A 25116-nucleotide genomic window follows, 5' to 3' on the forward strand; every position below is an offset into this window, starting at 1 on the left:
GCTGTTATACCCTCCTCCATACTGTGGCCCTTTCTCCTCCTCCCACCCCCAGCATTGCTTCAGCATCTTTTCTCTGAACTTTTCAACCTCCTCCTCCGCATTTTGGTGCCATTGCTACTGCTTGATATGTCTAAAAATCTCATTTCCATTACTTATCTTCCCAAACACATCCTCCTACACTGTTCTCATAGCGATGTTTGTTATTTGCGTGATTGTTTTACTTCTTTTGGTGTTAGCACCACATTTTATCATTTTACATTTCTTGCATCTGCTGTCTGGAAGTACTTTTCACATTATTCTGTTCTATATCTGTTCTTAAACAGTCCTCATCATTGAAGTATCTGAAGGTCTTTCAGTCGTGCCTTAAGCAATGTGACGAACATCTGTCCTGTGAGTCATTTGTTCTCTCACCCTCTCCCCTACCCCCCAGGGACGGCGGGGGGAGGGGGGATTGTGTGTGCAGTGTTTGTTTTGGTAGGTTTTTTTAATTATATGTACATTCAAAGCAGACTAGAGCAACTCATTTTCTCATCAATGTCCTTTCCAATACACTCTAAATCTTTTTTTTCCCCCATAGGACTCATTTACTGCAGTGGAGATAAGGGGTGATACCAACCATCCAGGTGTTAACACTGTAAAACCTCAAGTGCAAAACACTCGCTCTTTTCAATAAAATTATCTAATTGATGCAGCTTCCTAACCATTGTCACCTTCTCTCTCTGTACATTTAGGGCTTATCTACATGGGGAAGTTACACCCACACAAGATAGGGTGTGAATTTAAACCACTCATACCACCACAACTCCCCATGTGGTTACTTTTATTCTGGTAAAAGGAGGTCTTTTTCCGGTTTAGTCTGTCACTTTGCAAGCAAAAAGAAAAGGAGTACTTGTGGCACCTTAGAGACTAACCAATTTATTTGAGCATAAGCTTTCGTGAGCTACAGCTCACTTCATCGGATGCATACTGTGGAAAGTGTAGAAGATCTTTTTATACACACAAAGCATGAAAAAATACCTCCCCCCACCCCACTCTCCTGCTGGTAATAGCTTATCTAAAGTGATCACTCTCCTTACAATGTGTATGATAATCAAGTTGGGCCATTTCCAGCACAAATCCAGGTTTTCCCATCCACAGCCTCAGAAACAACTCTGACATCATAATCAAAAAGGCTGACAAAGGAGGTGCTGTTGTCATCATGAATAGGTCGGAATATGAACACAAGGCTGCTCAGCAGCTCTCCAACACCACTTTCTACAAGCCATTACCCTCTGATCCCACTGAGAGTTACCAAAAGAAACTACAGCATTTGCTCAAGAAACTCCCTGAAAAAGCACAAGATCAAATCTGCACAGACACATCCCTGGAACCCCGACCTGGATATTCTATCTACTACCCAAGATCCATAAACCTGGAAATCCTGGGCGCCCCATCATCTCAGGCATTGGCACCCTGACAGCAGGATTGTCTGGCTATGTAGACTCCCTCCTCAGGCCCTATGCTACCAGCACTCCCAGCTACCTTCGAGACACCACTGACTTCCTGAGGAAACTACAATCCATCGGTGATCTTCCTGATAACACCATCCTGGCCACTATGGCTGTAGAAGCCCTCTACACCAACATTCCACACAAAGACGGACTACAAGCCGTCAAGAACACTATCCCCGATAATGTCACGGCTAACCTGGTGGCTGAACTTTGTGACTTTGTCCTTACCCATAACTATTTTATATTTGGGGACAATGTATACCTTCAGATCAGCGGCACTGCTATGGGTACCCGCATGGCCCCACAGTATGCCAACATTTTTATGGCTGACTTAGAACAACGCTTCCTCAGCTCTCGTCCCCTAACGCCCCTACTCTACTTGCGCTATATTGATGACATCTTCATCATCTGGACCCATGGAAAAGAAGCCCTTGAGGAATTCCACCAGGATTTCAACAATTTCCATCCCACCATCAACCTCAGCCTGGTCCAGTCCACACAAGAGATCCACTTTCTGGACACTACAGTGCTAATAAGCGATGGTCACATAAACACCACCCTATACCGGAAACCTACTGACCGCTATTCCTACCTACATGCCTCCAGCTTTCACCCTGACCACACCACACGATCCATTGTCTACAGCCAAGCTCTGCAATACAACCGCATTTGCTCCAACCCCTCAGACAGAGAGAAACACCTACGAGATCTCTATCAAGCATTCTTACAACTACAATACCCACCTGCGGAAGTGAAGAAACAGATTGATAGAGCCAGAAGAGTACCCAGAAGTCACCTACTACAGGACAGGCCTAACAAAGAAAATAACAGAACGCCACTAGCCGTCACCTTCAGCCCCCAACTAAAACCCCTCCAACGCATTATTAAGGATCTACAACCTATCCTCAAGGATGACCCAACACTCTCTCACAAATCTTGGGAGACCGGCCAGTCCTTGCCTACAGACAGCCCCCCAACCTGAAGCAAATACTCACCAGCAACCACATACCACACAACAGAACCACTAACCCAGGAACCTATCCTTGCAACAAAGCCCGTTGCCAACTGTGCCCACATATCTATTCAGGAGACACCATCACAGGGCCTAATAACATCAGCCACACTAACAGAGGCTCATTCACCTGCACATCCACCAATGTGATATATGCCATCATGTGCCAGCAATGCCCCTCTGCCATGTACATTGGTCAAACTGGACAGTCTCTACGTAAAAGAATAAATGGACACAAATCAGATGTCAAGAATTATAACATTCATAAACCAGTCAGAGAACACTTCAATCTCTCTGGTCACGCGATTACAGACATGAAGGTTGCGATATTACAACAAAAAAACTTCAAATCCAGACTCCAGCGAGAGACTGTTTGAATTGGAATTCATTTGCAAATTGGATACAATTAACTTAGGTTACCTTGCATAATGACTTAGCCACTCCCAGTCTCTATTCAAGCCTATTTCCCCTTGTTTTTTCCTACCCTCCCCCCCCACCCCCAAAAAAACGTTCTTGTTAAACCCTGGATTTGTGCTGGAAATGGCCCACCTTGATTATCATACACATTGTAAGGAGAGTGATCACTTTAGATAAGCTATTACCAGCAGGAGAGTGGGGTGGAGGGAGGTATTTTTTCATGCTTTGTATAAAAAGATCTTTTACGCTTTCCACAGTATGCATCCGATGAAGTGAGCTGTAGCTCACGAAAGCTTATGCTCAAATAAATTGGTTAGTCTCTAAGGTGCCACAAGTACTCCTTTTCTTTTTGCAAATACAGACTAACACAGCTGTTACTCTGAAACTTTGGAAGCAGTTCAAGCTATGCCAAAAAAGCCACTCTTATTCCAGAATAAGGAGAGAGATACTGGTATAATTACACTGGTATAACTGGAAAAATATTTCATATAGGTATACCCTTAGATGTGACCCAAAATAAAGGTATACGTAAATCACTGACCAACTCTTCGGAGATTTCTCAGTCACCACAAAAAGGATGACTAAATCCTTTGTGAATAAGATGCCAATCGGATCTTTCACAAAACTGTTAAGCAACATCCATTTTTGTCTAAAAATAGACCAAAGTTTTCAAGTCAGTGGTGATTTTTTTGGGTGCCCAAACATACTTTAAAGGAGTCTGATATTCAAAAATTCATAGGTATCCAGTCTCTCAAAATCAGATCACTTTAAGTTTAAAGACAGGTTTCAGAGTAGCAGCCATGTTAGTCTGTATTTGCAAAAAGAATGCATCCGATGAAGTGAGCTGTAGCTCTCGAAAGCTTATGCTCAAATAAATTTGTGAGTCTCTAAAGTGCCACAAGTACTCCTTTTCTTTTTAAGTTTAAAGCATCTCATTTTGGGCTCCCAAAGACCAAGTCTACTTTAGAACCTTTTGCTAGCGCACGGGTGACTGCATAAACACTGAGGACACAGTAATTCAGCTATGGTTTCCAGTGGTGATGCTCACACCTGGGTGAGGCTGATCTAGGCCCCAAAATTCTGGGTTAACTGTGCAGTGTAGACATAGTCTCAGTAGGAGTTAAGGCACTTTTTAAAAACTGTGGGAGACATTCTTCTTAATGACAACTGAATTCACTTGTTTACTCATTGTTCAGAGAGAAACTGCTGTCATGTTGTGTAGCCTGGAAGGAGGTTGGGGTTTCTCCACTGCACCTTTAAGCTTTTAGGTTTCCTCATTTCTTCCTCAGCTGCATTTGCATAAAGAATGGAACTAGAAGGAATGCATAGCCAAGACTTTCAAAAGTGGCTAGTTCAAGGGGCCCCAACGTGGTGCCTGCGGGCGCAATGACACCCGCCAGGTCAGTTGTGTGCACCCACAGGACATGCCACCACCGCCGAGCGCGGCCACCGGAGAACCGGCAGCTGAAATGCCGCTGAGAAGTGTGGCCGTTTTTCGGCAGCATTTTGGCGGCGGCGCTTTTTGTCGCTGTCGCTTCTTGGCAGCATTTCGGCGGCGGGGGGGTCTGGCGCCCGCCAGTCTTCTGGGAATAGGAATATGCTATTCCCACAGAAAGGTTGGGGACCACTGGGCTAGTTATTTTGGCCAAGTCCATGGGCGGCGGGGTGAACGCGCCCTAGGGGGAGGCTAGTCCCTGGCCCCTCCCCCCCTCTGCTCCCCCGCCAGAGCCTGGAGCACACTGCCCCACCACACGCCCCAGCACTGGGCAGGTGAGCGGTGTGGCTGGATTGCCCCTGGCCCCAGCACTGGGCGGGCAGCACGGCCGGAGCTCCCCCAGCCCCAGCGTGGTCCCAGTGGTGGGAGGATGGAGGACATGGCGTGGCATGGTCTTGCGCACCACTGCCCCCAGCCTGCCTGCCTGCCCCAGCCTCTCGGCCACAGAAGGGAGCAGCAGGCAGGAGGGGGTCTGGTGGAACATGGGCAGGGCCACACTAGGCTGTTTGAGGAGGCATGGCCTCCCCCTGTCTGCGATACCCGCCGCCCATGGCCAGGTCTATATTTGAAAAGGCTTGTCAGGATGGCTATACAGATAAAAAGGCCTGCTAGCACTGGTGCGGCTTATAGTGGCAACAGAGTGCTTTTGCAGATATAGCTTAGATCAGTTTGGCAAGCAAAATAAGCATTCATGCCAATATAACTGCATCTAGAATAGGACTTTTGGAAGTTTAGAAATCTCAAAAAATCACATTCCTAAGTGACATTCAGGGGCGTGTGCAAGTGGAGGGGGGAAAGCAGTGGCACAGGCCCCCCCAATAATTGTTGGGGGCACAAAACTCCTCCAGCCCTGGGGCCGTGGTGGTGGTGGTGGGGGGTAGGAGAGTGAGCTTCTCTCGGCCCAGAGACTGTGGTGGCGGGGGAAGGAAGAGCGAGCTCCTGCTGGGCTAGGGCAGGGGGTGGGAAGGAAGAGCGAGCTCCTGCTGGGCCAGGGCAGGGGGTGGGAAGGAAGAGCGAGCTCCTGCTGGGCCAGGGCAGGGGGTGGGAAGGAAGAGCGAGCTCCTGCCGGCCAGGGCAGGGGGTGGGAAGGAAGAGCGAGCTCCTGCCGAGGCCAGGGGAGGCCTGAGGCGCAAAGCAGGGTTGGGAGCAAGCCACGGCTGGATAAGGCACCGCCCTCTCCCGGGGGGGCGGCGACTCCTCTGGACATGAGCTGGGCCCTTCCTGTGGATCACCCCAGCTGTGACAGGGTCACTTGCCTCTCCCGCTCCATGGAGATGTGGGGAGGAGGTGTTCTACCTCGGCCAGCGTTGGCAGCTGACTTAGAACTGATGCAGACCAGGGGAATCCGACTGTTTTAATTAAGACAAAGCATTGCAAAGGCCAACTGTGAGTGTTGACATAATGTGATTTCTGCCCAGTGCTCTGAATGTCAACGTGAGCGAATTCCTGCCAGGGGGACAGGACGAGTGGGCTCCTCCCAAGACTGGGACGAGGGGAAGGAACAGAAAACGCACCCTCCACCCCAAAAGGGGTCAAAGTTAAGTTTCTGCACATACCCTGCTGACATTACTATGGCCAGGTCTACACTAGGTGCTTTTGCTGGCACAGCTGTGTCAGCTTGGGGCACTGGATACTGACTAGGATAGCTGTGCTGGTAAAAGCCCCTCATATAGGCACAGAAATATGGACAAAACTTCATTTTACCCATACAGCTTGTTTTGTTCATGGTGAGTGGTTTTACTATACAGCTTTGCCAGCAATCTGCATCCACAATAGGAGCACTTTGCCAATATGCTATACCAGTAAAAGGCTCCTTGTATAGAAGCTGGTAGACTCAGCGCATACTGGCGAAGTTTCTAATGCAGACCTGATCTTACTCTGTTCATGTTTAACTACAATAGCTTTTAAATGGTCTCCTTTAAACTTGAAAGCCAAAACCAGCTGTATAGGGGATAAGGAGGGATGGAGTTCCCACCTTTGTGCTAGGATGGCTGGCTGGAGCTACTATGGCTAATAGTGTATGGGTTCCACTATGGCTGCTTCTTCATCGTGGAGATGGAAACCAAAAACACTTTATAAGTGGAAGCTTTAGACTCTCCTCCAGTATGTGAGAAAATCCCTAAATACAGCATGCCCCCCATCTTCTTTCATGCCTGTAATATTTCATTAGTGTTGGTATGAGGCTGTGTGTTTTTTCTGCAAAATCTCTCAAGAATTGCTCGCTTCACTACACTAAATTTTTAGGTTTGTGTCCTGTTAAAGGAACAGTGCAGTGATCTGAAGTAATAAATGAGAGGCTATAACATCTCTGATAGTGAAAGTATTCTTATACCAGATATATATATATATATTAAAAATGTCAACTATTTCTAAAAATACCTGCTGTTTCATTAGCTTCCCTAACTGTGCTTCACTGGTTCAATAGCCTGATCTGTATTACGGACACTCTTGAAAGATTTCCCAGTTGCTAACGTTGGTTTAATTGTAAGTGTTAATAATGTTGGAAGCGCTAGTGTAGACAAGGCTACCATTACAGTGTTCATAACCACATCCATTAGACTTATTCCTAGTAAGTTAGATGACAGGGTGCTGAAAATGGAACCAGCAGCAAAACTAGCTGTCTACAGTCGGGATCCTAATACAGTAAAAGCTTTTCTATCTGGCATGTTAGGGGAATGTTACTCAATGTATACCTTTTCCGACTTAAATGGCAAACAGTGGCTGGAAAGCATGGTAGAGGAAAAGTGTAAAACCGTTTTTTTAGCAAATTCCAAGATAACAGATTTCAGATATTTTATGTACATTTATTTTTGTCTTCAGCATTTGAATTTTCCTGGAGGAGGATTTCACTTAATTTTCTTCAGCTGTATTCCCAGAGATAAAGACCTCAGATTCTATCGCCACCTCTTATAGCAGTGGTTTTCAAACTGCAAGCTGAATGTAAAGCACTGGGTTGCGGTGGCTCTGGTCGGCACCTCTGACCGGGCCATTAAAAGTCCCGTCGGCGGTGCTGCCCGGCTAAGGCAGGCTAGTCCCTACTTGTTCAGACACTGCGTTGTGCCCTGGAAGCAGCCAGCAGATGTCTGGCTCCTAGGCGGGGAGGCCACAGGGCTCCGTGTGCTGCCCCCACCCTGAGCACTGGTTCGGCACTCCCATGGGCTGGTTCCCGGCCAGTGGGAGCTGGGGTGGTGGTGTCTGCAGGTGAGAACCACATGGACCGCTTGTGCGCCTCTGCCTAGAAGCCAGACCTGCTGCTGGCAGCTTCTGGGGTGCGGCATGCTCCACAATGCCAGGACAGGCAGGAAGCCTGCCTTAGCACCCTAGCTGCTGAGCAGGAGCCTCCTGAGGTAACCCCATGCCCCAATCCCCTGCCTCAGCCCTTAGCCCCCAACAACCCAGAGCCCCTTCCTGCACCCAAAACCCCTCATCCCTGGCCCCATCCCAGAGCCTGCATGCGCAGCCCACAGCCCTGACCCCCTCCCACAGACCAACCTTCTGCCCCCTCCCACACCCTGAACCCCTCACCCCCATCCCACAGCCCTCACCCCCATCCCCAGCTCCGTTGGGTCGCAGGCATCAACAATTTTCTTCAACTGGGTCGCCAGAAAAAAAAATTTGAAAACCACTGATGTAGACGGGGCTATTCCTGTCAACATAGCTACTGCCTCTTGGGGAGATGGATTAACTACGCCAAGGGGAGAACTGTCTTTACTAAAGAACTATAGTGATGCAGCTGAGCTGATGCAGTGTTTTAAGTATAGATCTGCCCTGTATCTATTGACTTTCAGGGTGTCCTGCAAAGCCTATTTCCCTGGACTTCTGGGGAGGGATGATATAATGTCTGGGTATCTTCACAGAGATTGGTTCATGCTCTTTATTTGTTTATACTCTGGTAGATTATATGGTGACGGGTTGTTGTGAGGCCAACTGTATGTTTGTTTCACTGGGTAGGTCTTCACGGCCGTTAACTGACATTAGCCTAGCTTGGGCAAGAGCAGTCACACTGCACAACACAAGATGCACTCACATGTGTGGCACTAATACTAATAACCCTGGGTTTTTTGCAAATGCTATAAATTGAGCAACTTTCTGAATACTTTTCCCAGTGAATTGTAGAGAACTTGTCTGTCCTTTTTGGGCACCCATGGAGAATTGTGGAAGGCATTAGAGGATTGCAGAGTAGTCACATTAGCAGCTGCTGAATTGTGCTAACTCAAGGTTTACTCTATACTCCCTGACAGGCCAACTACCTTGAGTTAAAAACACCACCACTCCTGAGTTAAGGGGTTTTCTGTGTAGAGGGACTCAAGTTAACTTTGCAGCAAGGACAAGCTCATTAGTTTGGGTTGTGTATGTTTTATAAAAATGTCAAGGTGCCAAGATGATCTGTTTATGAAAGATGAAAATAAATGAATAGCTTGGGTCTTGGCTTTATTTGGAACTAGTTCCAATTCAGCCATCATGTCCAGAAACTGTAGCTTCAAGGTGCAAATCCCCAGTGTAGATAAGGAAAACAACAATTTGCACCGTTTGCACTTGCCTTACTTACAGTTGGGGTTGCACCAGTGCAGTGACACCATTTGCTGGCCACTGTGGCTGAATCTCAAGTACACAGAAGGCCTTAGATTACTTGAAACTATAGGTACATATCCTATCATGGATGACTCAATCCTCCATCCTTACAAGTTACAGTATGGAAACTGAGTTCCCTGAAGTATTGTGTATGAAATCTCACATATTTTAAAAGGTGAGGTCTCATCCATTCAGCATGGATATCAAAAATCCCATGGTACTTTATATAAGAGGAGGGTTAGCTTCAGAGTTGTTGATCAAAATGTTCCTTCCTCCTGCAAAAGACCTCCACTGTTCTGTAGCATGTTGTGCATTAATAAGTTACTAGGGTGGAGTTGCTGCAGGTGGCTACAAGATGCATTTCAGTAGTGCTGTATATAGATATATATTTTGCATGCTATTACTTGAAATTTGCACCTTGGATGAAGTGTAAACGGACTGTCTGCCTCAGACACCTGAGCTGTTAAACACGGGGGGAGGGAAGAAGAAGGACTCTTACTTGACAAAGTAAAAAGCTGTGGCTGATCATACTTTACTGAGTTAACAACTGAAGTAAACCATAAGCTTTCCAAGAATAACATTCAGTGAGGCAATGAAAGCAGACAAGCTGAGTAACAGAGATACTGCTGAGGACAATTCATATTTTGTAATTTAATTTGCACAGACTGGACTGTGTGTGGGGAAATTTAATTAAAAGGTACAAGATGTGATGTAATCCTCTTCAATTTCTCTGCCAGAAATAGCAATCAAGTTACACAAAGTTGACAAATGAGCAATGGGTTGGTTTAAAAGGTTTACTATCTAGCTGAATTAATTACTGTCAATAGGATAAAAATTCTAACTGCAATTATAGTCTGTCACAACACTATCTTCGATACACTCTCCTCTGGAATAATTTTGAGCTCATTCCTGGATGGCTCTAGAATTCCCTTTCTTTTATCTCCACCACGCAACTAAGTGTCATATGTGAGCACTTTAAAGTAGTTTCAAGGATTTCTAGAAAGAGGAAGCATGGGATGGGGAGTCCAGACCTGAGTTCTATTCCTGGCTCTAGCACGTGACTTGGCCAAATCATTTAACCTTCACTATACTGCAGTTTGTATCTGGAAATTGGGGAACAAATACTTACCTCAAAGGTATGTTGTGAGTCAAACAATATTTGTCATGCTCCGAGATGGAAGGTGTGATAGTAGTCCAAAGTACTATTTTGTTCCACCTTTAGTTAAAGGTTAGACCTACTGGGCATCTGGTTTTGATTGGGGTCTCATGGTGATATTAGAGCAGGTTTTACTGTATGTTGGCTAGACCAATTATAAAGAAGGTCTCCCATAAGTATTTGTAAGCTGTGAAATTGTAAAGGTTTGCTGTTTTGATTTTCTTAACCTTAAGAGAAATTTTTTTTTTAATGGAAGGATAATTTTCTGCTTTCTACATTTCATGTTGATTAAAACAACAAGATTCCCAAGATATACACTTAGAAAGTGATGGGACTGGCAGGTCCCCGGGCGTGTTCCCTAAGTGCCTGCACGGCACTAAATAGGTTGCTGCGCCGCCACACAGCTTACAGGGAACTTGGGTCCACCGATTAAAAAAAAAAAAAAAGATTTTTAAGCCTCCAAAAAAAAAACAAACCACCATTTGAATAACAATTGCCATCTTTTAAAAGCTGCTACTGAGCTTGCACAGGAACAACTTTTCCTAAAGATTTTAAATACAATGTTATTCCTACCTCAGTCTTTTTAAATGAGTGTTCTCCCACCAGAGTGTTGTGTGTAAGGGAGCTGGTGAAGTTATTATGCAGCAACAGAACCTCAAAACATATCTTAAAGCAAGCCTCAAAAACCCTTAAGCTTAGATGTCCCAGGACTAGGTACTTGAACAGGACACCTATACAGTGGGAGATTTAACTGAATGTTTTACTGGTAGGGATATAAAGGGGGAGAAGAGAGAGACAGAGAGGGGAAAGTTGCCAAATAGTGAGAGTCGAGGGAACATAATGGACAAGAGCATACAGAATTGCTTTCAGAAAAACCTGCTCTAGTTCAATCATCACAATTTGATGCAGTAATGACCGAATGAAATTCTATGACCTGCTAGCTGGACATCAGACAAGATGATGATAATGGCCTTCTCTGGCCTTTATTTATTTTTTTAAAGAGGACGACACTATTCTGGCTTGTCAAGAAAGAAGAGGGCTGAGCAAGAAAATAATTTTAAAAAAAAAGAGTAAAAGGAACAGTGGAAAGGTGTTGGAGGGTTAGAATGATAAAGGGAAAGATCAAGTGGAGATTGGCTTTTAGATTACTAAAGTTTATTTATGTAATTCACTTAGTTTCAGAAAAAACATTCCAAATTAAATATGACAAAAGGAAACACCTGTTAATCTGAAACTGAGAGGGAGATGTTAGCAGAAAGTTGTTCATGCCCAGACTAATTCAAAATTTACATAGGAACATAAGAATGGCCATCCTGGGTCAGACCAATGGACCATCTAGCCCAGTATCCTGTCTTCTGATAGTGGCCAATGCCAGGTGCTTCAGACTGAATGAACAGAACAGGGCAATTATCTTATGATCCACCCCCTGTCATCCCAGCACCCACCTTCTGGCATTCAGAGGCTAGGGACACCCAGAGCCTGGGATTGCATCCCTGGCCAATAGCCATTTATGGACCTATCCTCCATAAACTTATCTAGCTTTTTTTTTAAACCCAGTTATTCTTTTGGCCTTCACAACAGCCCCCAATAACAAATTCCAAAGGTTGACTGTGCGTTGTGTGAAGTAGTACTGCTTTTGTTTGTTTTAAACCTGCTGCCTAGTTATGTCATTGGATGACCCCAAGTTCTTGTGTTATGTGAAGGACTAAACAAACACTTTCTTTATTCAGTTTCTCTACACCATTCATGATTTTATAGACCTCTAGCATATTCCCTCCCCCTTAGTCATCTTTTTCCAAGTTGAATAGTCCCAGCTTTTTTTAATCTCTCCTCATACAGAAAATATTCCATACCCTTAATCATTGTTGCTGACCATCTCTGTACCTTTTCCAATATATCTTTTTAAAATGGGGCAACAAGCACTGTGCGCAGTATTCAAAGTGTGGGTGCACCATGTATTTATATAGCGGCATTATGATATTTTCTGTCTTATTATCTAACCCTTTCCTAATGGTTGCTAACACTGTTAGCTTTTTTGACTGCCATTTCACCTGACCAGATGTTTTCAGAGAACTATCCGCAATGACACCAAGATCTGAGTGATAACAGCTAATTTAGATCCCATCATTTTGTATGTATAGCTGGATGATGTTTTCCAATGTGCGCTACTTTGCATTTATCTACAGTGAATTTTATCTGCAATTTTATTGCCCAGTCACCTAGTTTGGCGACATCCCTTTGTAACTCTTCAAAATCTGCTTTGAACTTTAACTATCATAAGTAATTTTGTATAGTCTTCAAATTTTGCCACCTTACCGTTTACCCCTTCTTCCAGACCATTTATGTTGAACAGTACTGGTCCCAGTAAAAATCCCTGGAGACCACCACTATTTACCTCTCTCCATTGTGAAAACTGCGTTTATTTTTACTCTGTTTCCTGTCTTTTAACCAGTTACTGATTCATGAGGACACTCTCCTATCCCATGACTGCTTACTTTGCTTAGAGCCTTTGGTGATGGACCTTGTAAGGCTTCTTAAAATCCAAGTACACTGTATCAACTGGATCACCCTTGTTCACATTTGTTGATGCCCTCAAAGAATTCTAATGGACTGGTGAGGTATGATTTCCCTTTACAAAAGCCATGTTGACTCTTCCCCAACAGATCATATTCATCTGTGTCCGATCATTCTGTTCTTTACTATAGTTTCAACTAACTTGCCTGGTACTGAAGTTAGGCTTACTGGCCTGTAATTGCCAGGATTGCCTCTGGAGCCTTTTTTAAAAATTGGTGTCACACTACCTATCCTCCAGTCATCTGGTACAGAAGCTAATTTAAGTGACAGGTTACATACCACAGTAAATACTTCTGACATTTGAGCATCTAACTAAGTTTATGGGACAGGTATTTGAAGAAACTACATTGCACAGTGACTGGTATTTGTATACTATTCCATGAAACACTGTTAGAACGTCGTAATGAATTGGACAGGTCATCCTTACCTGGTGTCTGTAATTGTACCAGCCATTTGACCCTGCTACGATGACAATCCAGTGCTTGCCTCCATCTTCAGGATCCTCGAGAGGAAATGTGTTGATTCCCAGGATACAGCCTAGCAATACAATTGCTTTCAAAATCATTCTCTTCTTTCTTTACTCCACAACTCCAGAAACTAAGGAATAAATTTGAAAGACTAGGTCAGAAGATGGCAGAATAAAGCCAAAGCAGCAATTTCTGCATTTTAAAAATACAACACATTGCAATACAGGTGCGATTCAGTTCCTGTTAGTTTGACATTGAAGTGAAAATACAACTAACTAGAAAAAAAGTCTTTAAAGGAATACAAATGAATCTGAAATGGATCAAAATAAATGAAGCCAAAAGACCTGGATATTTTGTTCTACAGTAGCTAGTAAATTGGTTAGGACCCGTATGTGTGAAATGAGTATCACTATCATCCACATTTTACAGATAAAGATCTTCTGAAATAATAACCCATGAGACTTTTCATAACACTTTTCATTCTATTTGGTTTCTTCAGTCCCTGCTTCTGTAATTCACTGCTGAGCATATTCCAGGTCTTCTTCCCCCTTACTGAGTATACAAGCCCCAGCTAGGAGCATGGGCTCTTTAGGTCAAAAAGGTAGCAGTTTATGCTGTCAGTTCTGGAAATCCCGAGTTCAATCCCTGGTGATGATGCCAGCCAAAAAGGCAAACTTCAATTCCGCTTCCTGTTTGGGAAGAGGAGCTTGGAGAACTTCAATTTACAATGGAGAAAGAAGCAGCATCACAGCTCCTATGCACAGTGATGAGCTGCCAAAATCTTAACGGGTTCCCTCCTCACTCCATGAGGGGGTCGTTGCCCACCCCTGCCCCATCCACCCCCCTCCACTGTCTGCCCCCAGAACCAGGCAGGAGGGTCTCGTGGGCCACCGTTGTGTTTGTGCCCACCCCACCCCACCCCTAAGAGCCAGAGGCACCTGCTGGGGGGGGGGGGGGCGAGGTGGGGAATCCCGGCAGTGCTTATCTGGGGCAGCTCCCAGGAAGCATCTGGCAGGTCCCTCTGGCTCCTAGGGGTGGGGGAGTAGCTGGGGGGGGAGCAGGGGAAGTGGCTGCTCCCCCCACTGATCACATCAAAAGTGGCGCCTTAGGCACCGACTCCCTGGGTGCTCCGGGGCTGGAGCACCCACGGGGAAAATTTGGTGGGTGCAGAGCACCCATCGGCAGCTCCCCACCCCGCGTCCGGCCCCAGCTCACCTCCGCTCTGCCTCCTCCCCTGAACCCACTGCCCTGCTCTGCTTCTCCACATGCCCCCCCCAGCTTCCCGTGAATGAGCTGTTCAGTGAGAAGCTGGGGAGGGCTGAGAAGCAAGCCATGGCTTCCCACTCAGGCCGAGGTGAGCTGGGGCAGGGAGCAGTTCCCCTGCACGCGCCCCCCTTGCCCCAGGTTACCTGCTGCAGCGCGGGCAGCCCTCCTCACGCTCCCCCACCCCAGCTCACTTCTGCTCCGCCTCCCTGGGCCTGAGCAGGAAGCCACTGCTTGCCTCTCAGCCTGCCCCAGCTTCCCACGTGAACAGCTGATTCGTGGGAAGCCTGGGCGGGGGGGGGGAGGGGGGTGTTTGGAGAAGCAGAGCAGGGCAGTGTGTTCAGGGGAGGAGGTGGAGGCGGAGCAGAGGTGAGCTGGGGCTGGGGCGGGGAGCTGCCGGTGGGTGCTCTGCACCCATGAAATTTTCCCCTTGGGTGCTCCAGGGCTAGGGCACCCGTGAAGTCGGCACCTAAGGAGCCACTTTTGGCCAGTTAAATTTAGAAGCCCTTTTAGAACCGGTTGTTCTGCGCGGAACAACCAGTTCTAAAACGGCTTCTAAATTTAACAACCGGTTCTAGCGAACTGGCTCCAGCTCCCCACTGGCTATGCAGCAACACAGGCACAAGGTGTCAATTCACCCTTCAGAGCTCTTTCCAAAAGACTCTTCTAGAAGAGGCAGAAGGAAGTAATGTTACTGTTTTGTGGGAGAAATGGAGGGAAATTCTGTTGCTCTGCACCATGTAATCCTTCATGTTGGTGTAAAGTGGGTGTAAGGTGCTACCAAATCAGTATGCTACAAACAGCGCAGGTCATTAAACCAAAATCATTTTTCTATAATTGTTGGCCACAGAAAACTCAAGTCTGCTGTGTCTAATGTGATTTAGTAAATCAAATTCTGTTTTCATAATAATCATTCACCTTTGGTGTAACACAAAAAAAGATGAGACTAAACTACTCCCACTCCAATGCTGGTCCCCTTTCAGATAGAACTGATGATCATTCTGTGCTCTTACATGGATAACCAGAGGGCAACATGGCCCCAGGCCTGCTATTCTAGAACCTGCCTTGGGCAGACATGTACAAGGAAAAAATACCCAAGACTAGGGATTTAGGACATGTAAATTACTCTTTCACTGTAAATTATATTGTGGAAACCAAATAATGTCTATTCCTTGGCAAATCCCGAAGTGTTACAGCCTCCTGGCAAATTGAGCATCACCCAAACCAATCTCTGGCAAGGTGCTTAAAATGATCTATTCAATTTGTCCGCCACTGGCAATTTTGTCACACCACCAAAGCTTTTCCTGACTACATGATCAGCCATATAGTTATATTCCTTGGTACACATGCTTCAGAATTTTGTTGGTCCTCATTCTGATATGTCCATACCAAGAAAGCCATCAAAACCAAACCAGTGCTGATGGTGGCAGTTGCTGGGTTTGGCTTCAAATAACCTCATTTATGATCTTGTCCAGCTACTTTATATGAAGCAGCTGACAAAGATTATAAGAATCAAAAACTTTAAAGGAGTTTTAAAGGTTTTTGGCTTTCTTCAGTGCCCACCTTCCACACAATAGTCTGCATAACAGTGATTCTATAGATCTGCAGCTTTGCAGCAAGCTTGATGCCACAACCACGCCACAGAGCCTGTTGAAGGGCCCAAAACATAGCAGCAGCTGCTGCCATACGTGTCTACATCTTTCAAGCACCCTGCAGCACTATCTATGACTCTGCCCAAATGTTTACAGCTGCTACCTGCTCAATGTCTCATCTGGACAGGTTAATACTGAGCTGGTTGTAATCTGGAGCTGGAGTCTGCTTGATGGTAATGGCCAGGAACTTAATTTTATCTGGATTAATGAGACCACCCATGTGTGCTGCTTCTTGCTCACCCAGATTGGTGAATCACTACAGCTGATGGCCAAACTGAGTCAACAAGGCAGTGTCATAGGCATATTCAAGATCTCAAAGCAGAATGGACTTCAGCTCAATGTCTAATAGACCTTAACTTTTAAATAGAGATTAATTTCTATACAACATTTGCAGTGTTTACTTTTCATCAGTCCTATTTGTCTGTCACATTCTGTTTCATGATTTAGTCCCTTTGTTTTAAATTTAGAGCAGAAAAAAGTAATTAAACTAGACAGCAATACTAGCAAGGTACAAAAAAATTATAAATGCTAACATCTGCAGGGTTTTCTGAATAGCTTTTAGAACAAACTCAAACAGCAAATGTGTAAAAGAGCTACTATACCTAATTCACTGCTTGATTCTAACTTTTAAAAAATGTCTGAGGGACAAGCCTAGACTGTTGAAAAGATGTTAGGTAGATTAAAAAGACAGTGTGCTGTGCTGAGTTGAAAGAGGAAACCAGACCAGTAATGTGAGGGGGAAAATATTCCTTGTCACATGCTACACCTTCAGGTCACAAATTGCAACAGGAAACCTGTTCAATTAATTTGATTACCAAGAATTCACAGGTACACAGAAGTACAATTGTAATAAATTCCTGTCATTTGCTTTAAAAATAAAAGACAACTGCAATTCTCAGTCTAGTAATAAAGTAGAACCGTGGGAATATACATATTATGTGCAGTATGTCTTGTTATACAAGACAAAAAGAAATGGTCTCTACCCTGAAGGGTTTAAAATTCACAAAGATCAAATGTGCTGGGTGACCCAGATGATGGCGATAATTTAGATCTAATTACCTAGTCACCTTAGATACAGCAATTTTAATAACTGATACGATGTCTTCACTATATTTAGAATGATAAACATTGCAGTTGTTTACAGCTACAGAAGAACACCAGAGTTACGAAAACCAGAGTTACAAACTTCCTGGTCAACCGCACACCTCATTTGGAACTGGAAGTATACGTAATCAAGCAGCAGAGACACACAAAAAAGCAAATACTGTACAATACAGGACTGTTAAACGTAAACTAAAAAATTTTTTTTAAAAGTGTGACAAGGTAAGAAAAAACTGTTTCTGTGCTTTAGAGACTAACAAATTTATTTGAGCATAAGCTTTTGTGAGCTACAGCTCACTTCATCGGATGCATGCAGTGGAAAATACACAATGGTAGATATGTGCCAGCAATGCCCCTCTGCAATGTACATTGGCCAAACTGGACAGTCTCTACGTAAAAGAATAAATGGACACAAATCAGACGTCAAGAATTATAACATTCAAAAACCAGTCGGAGAACACTTCAATCTCTCCGGTCACTCTATTACAGACCTAAAAGTCGCAATTCTTCAACAAAAAACTTCAAAAAAACAGACTCCAACGAGAGACTGTTGAATTGGAATTAATTTGCAAACTGGACACCATTAAATTGGGCTGGAATAAAGACTGGGAGTGGATGTGTCATTACACAGAGTAAAACTATTTCCCCATTTTTATTTTCCCCCCCTACTGTTCCTCACACGTTCTTGTCAACTGCTGGAAATGGCCCACCTTGATCATCACTACAAAAGGTTGTTTTTTTCTCTCTTGCTGGTAATAGCTCACCTTACCTGATCACTCTCAGTGTGTATGGTAACACTCATTGTTTCATGTTCTCTGTGTATATAAAATCTCCCCACTGTATTTTCCACTGCATGCATCCGATGAAGTGAGCTGTAGCTCACGAAAGCTTATGCTCAAATAAATTTGTTAGTCTCTAAGGTGCCACAAGTACTCCTTTTCTTTTTGCGGATATAGACTAACACGGCTGCTACTCCGAAACCTGTTTCTGTGCTTGTTTCATTTAAAATTAGCATGATTAAAAGCAGCATTGTTCTTCTGCATAGTAAAGTTTCAATGCTGTAGTAAGTCAATGTTCAGCTGTAAAGTTTTGAACAACCAAAATGTTTTGTTCAGAGCTACACACATTTCAGATTCACAAACTCTGAACAAAAAAACATTATGGTGGCTCTTTCAAAAGTTTACAACTGACTTACTACAGCTTTGAAACTTTCCTATGCAGAAGAACAATGCTGCTTTTGACCATCTTAATTTAAATGAAACAAGCACAAACACTTTCCTTACCTTGTCAAATCTTTTTTAACTTTCCCTTTTTTTTTTAGTAGTTTATGTTTAACACAGTACTGTACTGCATTTGCTTTTGTTTGTTTCTGCTGCTGTCTGGTTGCGTACATCAAGTTCCAAATAAGGTGTGTGGTTGACCAGTCAATTTGTAACTCTGCTGTTCGTAACTAAGGTTCTACGGTAAATGGCTGGATCAGAAGTGCAAAGTAACCACAGCTCTCACTGAAATCAGCATGTAGAAAATCTCCTAATTTCTATAATTCAGTGGGGATTTTCCCGCTTTAATTCCCTTTTAAAAATATAATATTTTGCAAGCAGTAGAGGCTGGGGTTAGATATTGATAGTAAAGCTTCATGCAGTAATTAAATCCACTAGTGACTGATATATGCATTAATTATTACTGGAATTAGTGGTTTCTTGTGATCATTTATGCAAAAAATGGTACAGTCATTGAAAATGTGCAAAGGCCATATTTACAGTAAATAGAAACTATTCCAGTCCGTATTTTAATCAAGACAGCCTTTATTTTACAATAAAAATTGTGTAAAGCAATTTAACAATTAACCTTAAGTTTAAAATTGCTTCAAACTGCTATCCCAGTGCTAGCTCATCCATTCCTACAGCAGCAGGAGCAGTGACATGCCCCCATTTCCCAGCAAAAATGAGACAGCAGCTCCTCCCTGTGACTGAGACAAACTAATAGCCCTATTCTTAACATCCTATGAAATCCAGGTTGTAACATGACAGTTCGAGGTCTCAGCGAAATTGGTTCAGTTGTTTACTTTCAAATCCACCTACTCACATATTTAACACGTAGGGACATTGTCAGTAATTTTTTTTTATCATGAAATAGTTGTCCAAGCTGCAGGTACATATCAATCCAGAAATGTATATAATGTCTCATGCATCATTCTGTAAACAAGACTACCACTACTTTGAGCGTGAACAGTAAAAAATAGGCACTTTGGTCAGCCATGGTAGATCAAGTTGGTTATGACACCTTTTATAGCGGGAGGGTGGTTTGGGGAAACATAACTAGAAAACTTTATACTTTTAACATTTTTCTAATTCATTATAATTTGTCTTGCCATTTTATATTTTTAGACCTTTAGGGCAGGAACAGTATCATACTATGTACTTCTACAGTGTTCAGTCCAACCCTGATTAGAGTTTGGGGCACTACTATAATATAAATGTTTAACAGATTTTCATATAAAGCTAATATTGTCCACTTCAACTATAAAAAAAAAAAATAGGGCATTTCCAACTTAATCCCCAGTGTGTGGGGAAAGTCCATTATCTATACAGGAAATTTTAAATTCTTTTGACTAGTGTTCCACCTTACCTTAGAACAGTGGCTCTCAACCTTTCCAGACTACTGTACCCCTTTCAGGAGTCTGATTTGTCTTGCATACCCCCAAGTTTCACTTCACTTAAAAACTACTTGCTTACAAAATCTGACATAAAAATATAAGTGTCTCAGCACACTATTACTGAAAATTTGCTTACTTTCTCATTTTTACCACATAAATATTGTACTTCATTTCAGTGTATAGTATACCAAGAAATATAAACAAGTCATTGTCTGTATAAAACTTTACTTGGTATTGACTTCCCTAATGCATTTTATGTAGCCGGTTATAAAACTAGGCAAATATCTAGATGAGCTGATGTACCCCCTGGAAGACCTCTGCATACTCCCAGGATACGTTTACCCCTGGTTGAGAGCCACTGTCCCAGAGGACCAAATCTATGCATGCCAGATAGTAACAAACTTCTCCCACAAAAATGTTCCCACTTTCTTCTATGCCCTTCCCTTTATGCATGGAATGTTTCTCCTGAGCTGCTCTTCAAAACCAGTACCTCCCTCCACATTCATCCCTGCTGATGAACAACTTGAAGTGTGAGAAAAGAAACTGACTAATAACGGCTAGACTGAGGTGCAACTGATAATGGTCCTTATGTTTAACAACAATAAACAAACGCTCAAGCTGAAGCTATTCCTTACTGTGATCACTTTATTTGTATATTTTTCCTCTGCACTTGCATCTACTTTTAGATTGTGGAGGGATTATAGCTTCCTTTGTTTATTCAATGCCTAACCCATTACAGTTTCTCTTGGAAACAGTGGATCTAGTTTAAGTCTGTCAATGGTGCTCATAAAAGGTTGTATGAATTTATTATTACTAACAATGCCGACCACTTACATACACGAGGCTCCTAAATAAATTACTTCCCTACAACTCTGTCTTGTGCAAAGTTTCCTTAGCAAAGCCACAGGTGCTGTTTCCTTTCAGTTCCTGTTTACCATTTCTTTATCTCAGTGCAAACAGCTGCACCTGGATTTTGTAGCTGATCAGTTGTTTCTCTACTTAAAACAATTTGTAATGCCATTTTCAGGGGGTTGGTTTTACACCACTAACAGAGGCTGGACACTGCAATGGACACCCATTTCAGACCAAGCAGAATTACTGTTAGCCCCTTATATATTTGAATAAAACCCCTTGGCTGGACTGGTGGGTCAACGGCTAGTAGCTGTAGCCTGTTGATTTTAAGGGGTCTTGGCACAGTATTAGTGGGAATGAGACATCACCCCTATCTATGCTTTATGTGGTCCAGGTCCACTGCGAGCTGAGGAAATCCCATCCTCCCCACCCCCAAGAAGAACTCCTCTGCACCCACTGCCCCCAGCGGGCTGCTATGACCGGATAGGCCGGAGTCTTGCTCTGCCCCTTTCCCCGTTCCGTACCCAGGCCCCCAGCACAGGGTGGATCCCCGACGCCCCCCTGCCCGCTGGTGCCCAGACCCCCTGCAGGGCGAGGTCCCTCATCTCCCCCGCCCCTCCTATCCCTAAAGCCATTTCTTGCCCCGCCCCCGCTCTCCAGAAGGGCTCCCCTCCGCCCAGCCCCCCACGGCTCTGCCCCCGCTCCCCGCCCCGCGTGCCCAGGGCGCAGGCTGGTTTCCCTTCGCCCGCCCAGGCAGCGCTGCCTCCCTCCGGGCCGGCTCTTACCCAGACCGGGTACTAGGCGGGAATCGCCCCTAACTCCTCACGCGCACCTCAGCCGCTGTGATTTGTGGCGGACGGCCGGGGTCTCGTATAAAGCCAACCAGCCTCAGGCTGGGCGGGGAGACTGGTGAGTGGCGGCGCCATCGGCCAATCCTGTCAGCTCAGAGGCGCAGCCAGAGGCGTCCTACAGTTCCCAGAATGCTGTGCTCTGCCTCTGGCAGCAAAGCCAACGGCCCTCGGTGCAATGCATGCTGGGAGTCGTAGTGCTCAGGTGTTCAGTGCGAAAGATAAGGGCTCCGCACCGTTTGGCACGTGATGGTTGTGCCCCACGGAGAACCCAACCTGGGCGTGATCTAGGCTACAGCCCATCCCTGGGGTGACCATCTTTCTTGGGTGGAAGTAAGGGGAAACCACGTGCAAATTGAGGGACAACACTTTATTTTAAGGAGCATTTTAGGGAAATGCCATTTCCCTTAGCATAGTATATATTTTTCTCTTGTGTACGATTCTACAAGTATGCAGTGCAATTAGCATAAGCTTCTATTTAATTTTAGATTTTTACTTATACATTTTAATACATTTAATACATCATAAAATAATAAGGGACAAGTGGTCACTCTAAGGGACAAAACAATGAAATAAGGGTGTGTCCCTTAAAATAAGGGATTGGGTCGTTGCCCTACCATAACATGTCTGTAAAGCGCTTTGGACCTTTGAAGTGATATATAAGTGCTAAATATTATAGGGTTTTGTCAACAGGATAAATTTACTGGCATCATTATATCAGTATAATTATATTGCTGTAGTTATAGCCTTAATAATTCTCCACGTGGATATTATTCTGAGTGCCTTTTTCCGTTTTAGCTAAACGTATGTTGCTTTGGGAGCCGTATAAACTAACCTAGAAAAAGATGCCATTGTTCAGGAATAAGAGTGTCCCCTGGGGAGTTATCCTCTTATCATGGTATAACTATAGCAATATAATTATGTTGGTAAATTTCCCTATGAGCATAATCCCATAGGCAACCCTGTCTTCCAGTATAGCTTGTTCCCATTAGATATACAAGTAAAAGCTATTTCAGTTTAAAAATAAGTGTAAAATCACATCCCAGACTGAAATAGCTAAATTAGTACAAAAACTGTTTGTAGACCTTACAATTTTGCTGAGTCAATGTAAGGGTTGCAGTTTTGAATCTTTAACAAAGAAGTTCTTTCCCAAAATATTAATTAGTCGTTTCAATTAAATATGTGTTAAGAAATTAAAACAAAAAATACCAGAAAACTTTCAAGTTTTACAAATATATAGCAATACTGGCAAACCTCCTGATGTAGACACAACTTCTAGCAGCAAAAATGTGTTTTTGCCAGCATACCTTATATCAGTTCCCTGAACAAAATGTTATGTGAGAAAAAGCACATTTTTGAAGTACAGCTGTCTACACTAGGCCTTTTCCCAGTATAAAATGACATTGTTATACAAGCAACAGTTTCTAGTAGACTAGGGATAAGATTCCCTTGCCTTCTTAATTACTCAGCTTTCATTCTCAAATTATAATAGCTATTCACTAGGTTTCTTGTCCCAATAGAGTCTAAATTACACAAGACCTGACTTTCTAATGGAAAAAAACACTTTAAAAAGTTCATATTCTTTTTTGCATCATAAAAAGCATAAAACAACACAAGCCCATTTTTCCCTTTTCAAGTACAGTAGCCTTTAAATTCACCCTTCCCCTTTTCAAGAAGGTATATTATCTTTTTTTCAGACTCTGTCTGTGATCATTGTAGTATCCATTAACATGAATACAAGAAAACTAATTTTAATTACATAATTCTGCTCTGACCTTGGCAGAAATTTGTTAGAAAACTGAGGAATCCGTATGGTTGAACTGTCTCAACCTATCACCTGATTATGAGTTTAAAGGTCACAGTTAACCAATGTTGGAGATAATCCTTTTTTGGATGCTGATGTCTTTGGCAAGCAGACACATTTCTCCCAAACTTTTATGGCTAAACTGTTAAAATTGATTAATTGTGTCTCATAGGTCACCCCTCTGATCTGCCAAAGTCCCCAACACTGTATTTTCTAACAGAAAAAACGTTATTTTGAGCTTAATTTGCATTACAAGGGTTATGGTTTGTATCCTGAACTACACCCTCTGGCTCTAGTGTCTGTTGAGTGCTTGCTATCTATCTAGTGTCGTTGCTGCACCCTACTTCCTGGACAAGGTTTGGTGAAAAGCCTCACCAATTTGCCTAGGTGACTACAGACCCAGACCCTTGGATCTTAAGAACAATGAACAATCCTCCCAACACTTGCACCCTCCCTTTCCTGGGAAATGTTGGATAAAAAGCCTCACCAATTTGCATAGGTGACCACAGACCCAAACCCCTGGATCTGAGAACAATGAAAAAGCATTCAGTTTTCTTACAAGAAGACTTTTAATAAAAATAGAATTAGAAATAAGAAATCCCCCCTGTAAAATCAGGATGGTAAATACCTTACAGGGTAATTAGATTCAAAACATAGAGAACCCCTCTAGGCAAAAACCTTAAGTTACAAAAAAGATACACAGACAGAAATAGTTATTCTATTCAGCACAATTCTTTTCTCAGCCATTTAAAGAAATCATAATCTAACACATACCTAGCTAGATTACTTACTAAAAGTTCTAAGGCTTCATTCCTGGTCTATCCCCGGCAAAGACAAAATGTAGACAGACACACAAACCCTTTGTTTCTCTCCCTCCTCCCAGCTTTTGAAAGTATCTTGTCTCCTCATTGGTCATTTTGGTCAGGTGCCAGCCAGGTTACCTTTAGCTTCTTAACCCTTTACAGGTGAGAGGAGATTTCCTCTGGCCAGGAGGGATTTTAAAGGGGTTTACCCTTCCCTTTCTATTTATGACACGCCCCCCAAATCTCAGCTAGGGTGAAACACTGGCTGGGATTTCTTCCTGGAGCTCTAGGAAAACAGAGTTAATAAGACACATGCATCTCTAAATATACTACCAAGTACATAAAGACTAACAATATTTTCCACATCTCAAGGACGATTTTAACCAGTTGATTCTGGGAAACTTTCACGTGAGAGTGCATCAGCCACTTTGTTAGAAGCTCCTGAGATGTGTTGGATGTCGAAATCAAAATCTTGGAGAGCTAAACTCCACCGAAGAAGTTTTTTGTTAGTTTCTTTGACGGTGTGAAGCCACTTCAGTGCAGCATGGTCGGTTTGCAGGTGGAAACGCCGTCCCCAAACATATGGGCGTAGCTTTTCCAGAGCGTAGACAATGGCGTAACATTCTTTTTCAGTGATTGACCAGTTGCTTTCCCTCTCAGACAGTTTTTTGCTGAGAAACACTACAGGGTGGAATTCTTGATCAGGTCCTTTCTGCATTAAAACTGCTCCCACACCACGCTCGGACGCATCTGTGGTTACTAGGAACGGTTTGTCAAAGTCTGGGGCCCTTAGTACAGGGTCAGACATGAGTGTCGCTTTAAGCTTGTTAAAGGCCTTCTGACACTTTTCGGTCCACTGCACAGCATTTGGCTGTTTCTTTTTGGTTAGGTCTGTCAGTGGGGCGGCGATTTGGCTGTAGTGCGGTACAAATCGTCTGTAATAACCGGCCAAGC

At 43.6% G+C, this 25116-nt stretch overlaps 1 protein-coding gene across 1 annotated transcript in view; it reads right to left on the bottom strand.

Annotated features, from left to right (window-relative positions):
- LGMN (legumain) overlaps positions 1 to 21646 on the bottom strand; it is a 45446-nt gene extending 23800 nt beyond the window's left edge. The window contains exons 1-2 of the mRNA XM_074956142.1: positions 21493 to 21646; positions 13144 to 13313 (exon numbers count right to left, since the gene is read on the bottom strand). Coding sequence (XP_074812243.1) covers positions 13144 to 13281 — 138 coding nt within the window. The 5' untranslated portion in view covers positions 13282 to 13313; positions 21493 to 21646. The remainder of the gene's footprint in view (positions 1 to 13143; positions 13314 to 21492) is intronic.
- Between the last annotated feature and the right edge of the window lie 3470 nt (positions 21647 to 25116).

This window comes from Natator depressus, chromosome 6, assembly GCF_965152275.1.
Source record: "Natator depressus isolate rNatDep1 chromosome 6, rNatDep2.hap1, whole genome shotgun sequence".
In the NCBI taxonomy this organism is placed as follows: domain Eukaryota; kingdom Metazoa; phylum Chordata; order Testudines; family Cheloniidae; genus Natator; species Natator depressus.